The following is a 10,575-nucleotide window of genomic DNA, read 5'->3' on the forward strand; positions in this document are numbered from 1 at the left end:
TCTGTCAGCGCAAATGTCACCCAACCTCGGCCCCGCCCACTCAGCCGCACGCCCCGCCCACCCCACCCACGGGTATGCATCACGCAAGAGACTGAAAGAATTTCAAGTTTCAATTTTTATTTTAAAAAAGTGTTTGGTTTCAAACTATTTTTATTTATTTGATATAAAGTATGTGGATTCTGGAGATCGGAGCCCGAAAGAAATTACAGTCTTCATTTTAATAGAAAGAATAGTTGATTCAAACCTTTCAACCTCTTCATAATGTATTAGATAGACAGACAGATAGATTCAACAGGTCAGAGGCTGAAATTAAAATGTTTTATTTAAATACATTTTAAAAAGATAGTTTAGAGCCTTTCAACTTCTTCATATAATGTCAAAAGGTCTAAGTCGGAAAGTAATAAATAATAAATAGTATTTTCCATTACATTTTATTTTCCTAAATATTCCTTTATATTCACTGCTTCTATATTGTCTCTCCCTTGTCCTTACCAAAATAATAGGCTTTTCTATAATAAAGGCATTAGGTAATGATGTTAAAAAAAAGCTGATCATTAACTTTTTTTAATAACATAGTTACCTTTAATTTCCTGCTTTTTCAAATTGATAAATAACAACTAATGTAGTTTTTCTTATTTCAGTTCTCTGCTAGGAATGTATTTACTTATTTTCATTAAATTTAACAATAACCAAACATTTTCATACAACTGTATTTACAAGGCTGACGATTTGTTTGCTCTGAGTTTTATTAAGTTATAACAGAAAATGTTTATAAAGGTGACAAACATTTTTTTAAGATGCATTTATTAGTCCCAAACACATGCACAGACATGCAAAGGCACACTCATGCAGGTAGGGAAATGTAACTTCTGCTTTTGACCCATCTGGTGCAGGAAACACAGAGCAGTGAGCGACCATGTACGGCGCTCGGGAGCAGATGTTGGGGGGAGTAACGTGCCTTGCTCAGGGGCACTAGACAGGGTAGGGAGACTCTTGGATTTTTGGACAGATCAATCAAGGTTTCTCTTTTGTTGTCTCTCTGTGGAGTCGAACCAGAGACCTTCTCTGCCCATGGTCCAAGTTTCTGCCACTAGACCACCGCCTCTCTTAGAAGATGGGAAGGAGTGGGACTCAAACCCGAGACGCATGTATTTAATGACTACCACTCTACCGATTAGGCCACACCACCTGTGGACTCTTTCAACTTCACTTGTGCATAATTTGTATTGTTAATCGGTGCATGTCTGCATGTTGTTTTTTAATTACCCTAAGACAATGGCGCTCATGGTATTATATTGTATAACTAGCACTTTGAAGCTGAAATGTAGTGTAAGGTGAAGAGTTTTTTTCTTGTAAGCAAACTGACTTAATAACCTTTGTTTGTTGACAATCTAACATAGGTGGTCCATCCTGTCACTGGTTTAACATCTCTTCTTTTGACTTGAGGTTAATGACTCCAATTAAAATCAAACAGTGAAAGTGTTTTCTTCAAGTTTATTTCTTATTCAGAGTGACACAAAACCATTAAAGAGGACGCGACAAAATATCCCATCAACTCTACAAACAGTAGAGCTCACGGTCACATCTCAGTCACTTCAGCTGCAGGAGGAAAAACCCCACAATGTTCTAGATTTAAGTAAAACTGAGCACAAACATCCACTCATCATGAATACTGATAATAAGCAAGAAGCTGCGACATTGTGTCACCTCTGATCAGAAGAAAAAACAAAGTACATCATGTCTCAACTTTACAATACTCATGACAAATTCTAAACAAATGAATCCAAAATTTAGGAGGCACAAGAAAAAACTATTGAGAGGAACAGTTAAACATTCTAGGAAATACAATTATTCTGTTTCTTGTTAAAACAAATGATAAACGGTGCAAACCGACGCAGTGGAGATATTTAATATTATTATGAGCATTCTTCAGGAAGCTTTGGAGATCCACAGTCTAAGCTAATAAATAGAGGAACACCAACATGAGCCGTTTTCCAGAGATGACCTCCGGGTAAAATCCGTAGAATTGGTTTTAGTGTTGACCCAGAGTTTAATGAGCACATGCACAACACAGCGGGAGGTTCTCTCCATAGATGCATTTACACCAGCAACAAATCCTCTGCGTTATTCAGGCAGGAGGTGGATCAGCCGGGTGCAGCAGACAGAGGCAGGAAGTGACGTATTAACTCTGCTGCCAGGACCACGTCATTTTGTTTATGGCTGCCGGCCACTGTCAACAGCTCTCATCACCATTAAACTCTCTTAACACATTCATCGGTGTCTTCTGTGTGTGTCACCGTGTTGTCAACGGGAGATAATTGTCTTCTTTCATCTTTGAGTCCATCTATCGGATAAAGTCCACAGAAACTGCCCAGCGTCTCACTCTGACATTTGTGTTCACAGATTGCACCTCCTCCGGGGGAAATGTGGAGAAACTGCAGAAGGCAGATTTAGTTAAAGGTGATCTTGTTATCTAAAAACTGCAAAAAAATAAAACTATTTCCCCAAATGTCGAACTGTTCCTTTAACAAAAAAAAGTCATTATAGAAAGAAATGGAGGGAGCCGGTTCAATTGTGTATTTGTTAATAAGCCTGACAATGAAATTAGGAGGCAAGGGTTGAGGGGTCACTGACTGGTCCAGACAGATGTTTTAGGTTGAGGTCAAACCCAGGGTGTAAAAGTCATTTGTGATTCTCTTCCTCCTCAACTTCAGCTGCTTCCACTCCTTCATCCTCATCCTCGCCCAGTAATGCCTCTTCGCCAATCTCGTCGTGAACCACATATCCCTCCTCCCCCTCGTCGTCTTCTCCCACTTCGAAACCATCCTCTTCTTCCTGGTTTTCCTGCTCCCCTTCTTCTCCTCCCATTCCTAGGTCTTCCTCCATCTTTTCTTCCTTTGCTGCTTCAGTTACTGCTTCAGCCTTGACCGCCTCTTTGCCTGCGTCTCCTTTTGCCGGCTCCTCCGTCTGAACACCAGCCGTCTGACCATCAGCTGCTTGAGCATCCGCCTCCTGACTATCGGCTGCTTTACTGTCGGCTGTCTGATCATCGGCTGCTTTATCATCAGCTGTCTTATCAGCAGCTGCCTGACTGTCTGCCGTCTGCTCATCAGCTGTCTGCTCATCAGCCGTCTGACCATCGGCTGTCTCGCTGGTTAAGTCCAGCTCGGACACGTCCATCGCCATGGAGTCATCTGGATCCTGGTCATCCTGGTTACCAGTGAACGGGTTTTCCCCCTGAAGATGACAGAACAGCTCTAAGTATATTTGCTGGTGTAGGAGCCGCTCTACACTCACGATCACATGAGATTCAAATAAGTGACTTCAAAAATATGTGTTGCAGTTTGGCGATATTCAGATTTAAGGTGCTGCTCAAAATTCCGTATAAAAACATGAACATGAGACCACAAGCTCTTAACCATGTTCCCATATGCAAAGAAAACTACAATGTGTTTTGAGCAAGACACTGTACATACCTTGAGGTAACTCTCCAGCTTCTTGCCAATTAGTTTGTGGTTCAGGATGCTCCGAGCGACAGACAGGCTGCCCCTCTTAGACTGCTCCATCATCCCCTTGAATAAAAGAAATGACAGCCCCAGGTCATTCACAGGACGGGATAGGAAACGGCATAATCATCAACCATCATAAGACCAAGATTGGAATTGTCTTTGTTTGTTTGGTCTGTATGGGACTGGTGGTAAGGAGCTCTATATAAAATATGCCTCGTTTATAGACAGTTAGTTAAAGTATTTTTAAAACATGAATTGGTCATGAATTGTATATTTACTTGAGTTTTGTGTATGAAAGTGATGAGGGTGTGTCGTACCTTGCGGTTGTAGTTGTGGTCAGCAGACTTGACGTGTTTCTGTATCAGGTGCTGCTGCATGGGAATGAAGAGATCACATGCTGCACAGTGAGCAGCTTCCACCTTCCTCATGAAGTGCTCCATTCCAAGTTCTACGAGGGCGAGTCAGATTTCAGCAATTAGAAATCACTTTGCCTGAACACACACAAACACACACGTGCACACAGGCAGCTGTGACCTACCTCTGGTGAGGTCCTGCTCTTTGTAAACCTGGCAGATGGCAGCGCTGTGGTTCTCTACCTGGCTGATCCTCTGGTCTGTCTTCGTAAACTTGTTCTGCAAATACTCCTACAAAGAACAGACATAAAGTTTTAATTTCCATCAGAAAGACAAAATACAAGCACCAACTTTGAATACAGTGAATAACAGTTTAAAGCAATTCCCTTCATGAAATAAATGTTTGTCGTGATTCACATACGGAACAAAAATTGGACTTTATAATTTAAAGACATCATTTGCCCTCTGTTTTAGTGCATTCTGGAAAATGCTAAAAAAGAAAGTGTCTAAAAGAGTGGGATTGTGATGAATCTCAGTCTCACCTCTAGGAAGTCTGTTGTGGGCTTGGACAGTTGGCCGGAGAGGAACTTGAAGTGGTCTTTGTGGAAGCGACTGTCAAGATGAGTTTCCATGTCCTCCTTGTAGAAGGAGCGGAACTTGCAAACCGAGCAGGCAAACATCACCCTGAGAAGACAATTCAGAGGGTTAGGACCTGACGCCAGAAAACAGCAGCACAGTGAGAAACACAACTAATGAATAAATCCAAAATAGCCCTGTGTGAGGTTTGTGCTAATATCAAATAAACCATTAAAAAGTCATTACAAAATATGTTAGAAAAGAATTTCAGGTACATGTTTGACATGTTCAAGAGGTCAAAAGTTTAAATCAGCAAAGGAAAAATGGTGTATATACATAAAAACTAAAGGGGGTGTGGTAGAGACTTGCGAGTGGTGGTCAGGTGTTTTAAATGTTCTCTCTCACCTTTCCAGGAAGCCCCGTCTCTTTCTCATTTTGGGGTGCTTGTCCTGAGCTTGTACTGGGCTCTGTTTTCCCTGTGGCTTTTTCTTCTCCTCTTGCTTGGTTGCAGCTAATCAAGAGCACAAGAGCAGAAGTTAGATGAGCAAAGAATAACATGGAAAACAAATAGTCAAATACAAGTAAGTGAGAGAAACTCACTTTTGTCTCCCTCTGTGTCTCCAGCAGGTTTTGTTGCCTGTAAGACAGGAACCTACATTTAGATTAAGGACAAATAAATCTTTATTTTTGAGCTTGGAATACGAATAATGATGTTTGAATTCTTCTGTCCTTGCTTGAGAGCAGTGCAATAGTCCAGTTAACGCATCAGAACAAAAAATGCGAGTGGAGCTTAAGTTAAAAAATAGACATGAGATTAGAAATCAAAGAGTTGCTGTGTCTTCTCACCTCAGCTGCAGTCTTTGGTTCACTGGCACTACCATTTTTCTCAGCTGGCTCTATGGACACAAAACAACAAAACAACAAACGTTACCCACCTAAGTTATGAGGTTGCTTATCCCATACGCCAACGTAGAGATTTTAATCAGCTGTCGGTTTGTTTGCTAGGGAATCATTTGTGGATATCGGACAGAAATACGGCGCCTTTAGGGAACTGATCTATACGCATCCAATTTGGTGCAACTTGAGGTTGGGGGGAGGTGAGACAAAGCTTGTGTTATTTCGTACCTTGGTTAACCTCTGTCCCTGCACTCTCCGTCTTATTGATCTTGGACTCAGGTTCATCGGCTGGAGTGACCATCTGTTTTCTCTTTTTCTGGACATCTGGACGTTGTGGCTTCACCTGCTGCTGTTGTTGTTGTTGCTGCTGCTGATGTTGCTGCTGCAGTCAACCAAAAGTTAGTTCACAATTTCTAACCACAACAAAAAGACAGTATATCCAGAGCTCCTCATCAACACATCAATGAATTCTACACTTCATGCTGGTCAAAGCCAATTAGCGGTGTTGATTTGGCTCTTTTATGGGAGGTTTCCACTTGAATAGCGTTAGCCTTATCTTAAGAAGACCCGGGATTTGGGCAAAAGATACAAAATAATTAAAGCTATAAAGTGAAATCAACGACCCAACACATAAACAAGACAGATAATTGGGCAGAGAACTGTCACTTGCATTTCTGACCACATCCGATAAGGGCTGGGGGAAGATTATATGAGCAAGGGAGGTTTAAAATGTGTGTTGGGGGTTATTTGTGACCTTTTGATGGCACAGCAGGCACTAGCTCTTTAGGCTGACTTGCCAGTTGGTAGAGGGAACACAAACATCAGAAAGGGCTAAACTATTGCCCAGTGTCTGAAGAGGTCTTATTTGGCAAGAGGTACTTACTTTGTTGAGGGGTCTCTTGCGGCCTCGCTGGCGGCCAGCACGTGGGCCCCCTCCAAAGTGCCTCCCAGGAAAGTCGTGAGGCCCTTGAGCGGAACCCTGATAGAAGCCCCCGCTCTCAGGGTACATGCGGTTGGACAGGAGGGATGGGAGCTTGCCTCTACCACCTCCTGGAGAGTGGCCACGGTGGGACTGGCCACCACTGCCACTTCCCCTCCCACCGACTAATGGAGTGGAATCAGGCCTGAGATTTCCAAAACCTCCGCCAGCTCCTCGACCCCCGGCACTTCCACCCCTTCTGGGGGAACGTCGGCCTGCTCCTCCCCATACTCCCCATGCTCCACCATCAGAAACTCCTCCCTGGCTACTGGTGAAGGAATCCCTCATATTCTGTCGCATTTTAGCAACTCCATAGGAAGAGGACGGGCTGTCAAAGCCTCCGCCTCCTCCTCCTGCTCCTCCTAGCCCCATTCCCCCACCGAAGCCAGAGCCTGCTCGCTGACCCAGCAGCAGATTGTCCCCACGGCCACCATCATAGCCATAGCTACTGCCGCCAGATCTGTAGAGATCTCGGGAGGAGGCGAGGGAGGAAGTGCGCGAGTCGAAAGACTCGTACTGGTCAAACCTGCGGGAGGGAGGGAGAGGGTTGATAGAGAGAAGCACAGAGCAAGGGAGGCAGGGAGGACAGTCAGGTTCGGATTTCTCCACCTGCTTTTCCATCTCCTCCATGGTCTCGCTTTCTCCATTTGTCTGGTTTATATTTCACAAACCACAGTAGATCAGAAATCAATGATCCAAAACAAATTATTACACTGTTTGGGGTCTTTTGCGATGTAGTGAATTTATTCTTATTTTTGCTGAGTTTCATCCAACCACATTTTTCTGTTGGAGATCAAACACTATCCTGCAGATTAGGGAAATGCAGTTTTTAACTCAGATTCCTTAAAGGATAGGCTGACGATCCTTCAACAGGCATGAACATGGTCCATGAGAACCAGTGACCCTGACACACAAGAGGTGACTGGACTAGAATGAATAATCAGGAAGGGGATTAATGTACATCCTGGAGTATTTTTACCCAGGATTATGGGCATTGTTTAAATTAATATGGCAGGCAAACCTACATTAAACATTTCAGCTTGACAAAATAATATAAAGCACCACTTAAACTCATCACTTGTGTAACCTAAAGCCAGAACATAGGGTTAGGTCACATGGAGGATGAGAAACAAAACGCATGAACAAATAAAGAAATCAGGACAAAAGTAATGTTCAAGAAGAGCAATATAAAGATGACTTCATGTTCAAGGATGTATGTCTCCAGCAGGGGGCGGCCATGCATTTTCACAATAGGTGGGTTTTGATGGATCACAACTTTTCTTACCAGCAATCAGACAAACCACCACACTGCAGTCAGAGCTCCTCAGATACACTGAACTGCAGCCTGAGGGCAACCCGTGCCCTTTTAATCCCAAACAGGAGGTGGGGCCAACGTGTTTTCACCCAAACTGAGTATGAAATGTTAAGACAAACAATAACACTATGTGTCCAACCGCTTTGACTTAATTTTAAGAATACGGGAGCTTGATAAGTCTAAAACATATTTTTTTGCATCAATACGATGTAAGACCTTTACCGAGAGGTTTATCCGGATGAAAGTAAAAACCCTTCGGGGTGGGCGTCGTCCAGGTGCAGATTTTGTTTCTGGCCTTGTGTTCGTGCCTGAGCTCTGTACTGAGCGAGCTGCCCTGTTTATAGGAAACTTCAACAGCACCCGTCTAGTAATCATTTCCCTTAACTCCGGTGAGAACACTCTCTCATGGTTCAGGCAGCACGTAACATTAGCACTCAGTTAGCTAGCAGCTACAAATCGACACAGCAACTGTGTATGTTATTGATTGATTACTTTCAATATGAAATACACTAGTGGGACATTAGATGCTCTTAATGGCATGCACGTGTGAAAGTGGTGATGTACGGATGAAGACAATGTGGATCAAAACGAGTGTGAAAAGTTTTTACCTGTCACTCCGGGTCCCTTTCAATCCCCCCTCCAACTGAGTGAGCATGTCCAGTCGCTGGTTGATCTTGGCAATGACTGCATCTGCATGTGTGCCCGAACTGGAGAGCATGGACGCTCCAGATAGACTCCTCTTCATTTGGCCGCTGCCGCCGCCGCCTCCTCCTCCATAGCCCCCGAGCCCGGACATTGAGTCCTTGTAACCTCCACCGTACATGTCGAAGCCACTAGAACCTGCTGGGATCAAATATAATTATGACAAAGTGACCACTAAAAAAGATACATTATTCATGATTACAAATTATTGAAAAACAGTAGTTATACTGCAAACAAATACAATATCAGAATTTCAATACTTATTTATAAAGATAGTGATGGCTGAAGACCTGCTCAGACCCAGTATCAACATCTGTCCTGAAAGACTTGATCACACGTGGACAATATCCTGCATGTCTGTCCATATGTGATCAGATCTCACGTTTCCGCTCTGTCATTTGATTTAGCAAAAACCAAAACACATTTTTACAAAGAGTGTAAAGAGGTGTCTGATGTCAACTCAGTTAAGAGCGTGTTGGCACAAAGACACAGTTTCAGGCGGTGACCACGTGGATCCCAGAAAGTCAACATTAATCACCATATAATGATCAATAATTTCTTAGATTTGTAAAATTCTTCTTGATATCTGCACGCTTTCCTTCTTTATCTCAGCTCTTCCTGACTGCACACACTCTCAATAACTAAGCTGCAGTTGGTCTCGGTGGTCATGATGAAGCCATCCCCTGATGCAGTTGGTTCTTTCTTCTAGACCAGAAACTAGCTGGTGCCAACCTGAAACCAGTTTCTCGGGCCGAGAGCCTGTTAACTGGTCATCAAAATCACAGAACTGGTTTCAGATTAGCCATGGTGGAAAAGGGGCGTGAACGAACTGGTCTAGGGGCTTCTCAGGTTCAGAGTACAGAACTAAAATTAGTGCTGAGCACTGAAGATCGGATCACATAGAGCACATGTAAATACCAGGTCTGAACTGGGTCACGATGTTATTGTGTGGTTTTGCTCCATCGTGCAGTACAAGCGTTTACCCACACAGTTCCTTACCTCTGCTGCCAGACCCTCCACCTCCCCAACTGTAACCTATGAAAGAAGAAGAGGACATTGATTATTTACTGGTTCCAAGCTGACAAAACATTTGGCGAACAACAGGATTAAAAAGGTCTGTGTGGATTCATTTCGGTCTAGTTGTTAAATGCACGGATACAAAATGTCCTGGAAGCTTCCCTTACAACTAAGCATTCTAGAACTCTGCAATGCGAATTCAAAAAAAACAACGTTTGTACACATCTTTACACCGGCGGCCATTTTATTCACTTTAAAAGTGTGTTATCCCCAGGCTGACTCCATTTTAACAGAACAAGCTACATCAAGCCCAACAATGGGCCACAATCCTTTATGTTAGCATGCTAGCAAATAAGCACTCTGCTAATAAAACGGGTTAGCCTGTCGAGATAACGGGCACGTGCATGCGTTCCTTGATAATAAAAACATTTCACTATGAACACAACCTCATATTACCGATAACAATCAACCAGCAGGTTCTTTGTTTAGCGCGAACACGGGCTTTTGTTTGGACGCTGCTTCCATCGGCTAGCTGAAACGTGAGCTAGCTAACGGCTAGGTTGTAACAAAGCATGTGGCTAACCGGTGAAAAAAAAGCAACCAAAGAACCAAAAAGAACATTCGTAACTGCGCACTATTTAACGCAGATGATTTTCCGTCTGTATATTTATATATATAAATACAAACTGGGTCTGTACCTGAACTGTAGCCTCGATCCATGATGATCCCGTTGCGCTGTTCACACAGTTGTTGTTCGATCGCTTCTCAAGCAGCGAGATACCCCGCGGCGGTTACGCCCGTTATGACGTCAGCGGAGCGTCTGTCTAGTTTGTAATAGCCGTCTTATCTTCGCGTTACCGCCACCTACTGCCTCGGAGGTGTAGTGGCTCAATACGCTCACTAAAAAGCTAATAAATCAACAAATCAATATCTATTTCTTGACATCTAATCGTCTTTTTTCTATTTAGAATATTTTGTGCTTATAAAATTATTGTAATTTTCACTTATCAGGGCCCTATATGGGTCTATCCTTACATAATACCGTGAAGATGTATATATTACGTAGATACTCAACATTTTTTACGTAATTTCGTATTTTTAGTCTATTTCCTTTTCTTAAATGTTCAACTATTGAGTTCTCTGTTATTCTCAGTAGCCTTTTTAAACTGGTACCAGTCCGGTGAAACTGTGACCAGCAGCCTGTAGCGCAACACTTCTGATACCAAC

The 10,575-nt window shown here is 43.0% G+C and overlaps 1 protein-coding gene across 5 annotated transcripts; it reads right to left on the bottom strand.

The window, feature by feature from the left end:
- Positions 1-1,480: 1,480 nt before the first annotated feature.
- On the bottom strand, positions 1,481-10,155 carry akap8l (A kinase (PRKA) anchor protein 8-like). 5 transcript variants are annotated; one of them, XM_062387591.1, is made up of 13 exons: positions 10,047-10,155; positions 9,331-9,366; positions 8,238-8,469; positions 6,219-6,840; positions 5,564-5,717; positions 5,285-5,334; positions 5,039-5,075; positions 4,844-4,949; positions 4,405-4,546; positions 4,048-4,153; positions 3,827-3,957; positions 3,477-3,572; positions 1,481-3,237 (listed from the first exon to the last, which is right to left on the bottom strand). In XM_062387591.1, exons 1-13 carry the CDS (start codon positions 10,066-10,068, stop codon positions 2,683-2,685), a joined length of 2,289 nt encoding a protein of 762 aa, XP_062243575.1. In that variant the 5' UTR covers positions 10,069-10,155; the 3' UTR covers positions 1,481-2,682. The 5 variants fall into 5 exon arrangements, with proteins under 5 accessions (XP_062243575.1, XP_062243573.1, XP_062243572.1 ...); XM_062387589.1 differs by having other exon boundaries at positions 5,039-5,090; XM_062387588.1 differs by having other exon boundaries at positions 5,039-5,090; positions 8,238-8,472.
- Positions 10,156-10,575: the final 420 nt, after the last annotated feature.

Source organism: Platichthys flesus, chromosome 5, assembly GCF_949316205.1.
Source record: "Platichthys flesus chromosome 5, fPlaFle2.1, whole genome shotgun sequence".
Lineage (NCBI taxonomy): Eukaryota > Metazoa > Chordata > Actinopteri > Pleuronectiformes > Pleuronectidae > Platichthys > Platichthys flesus.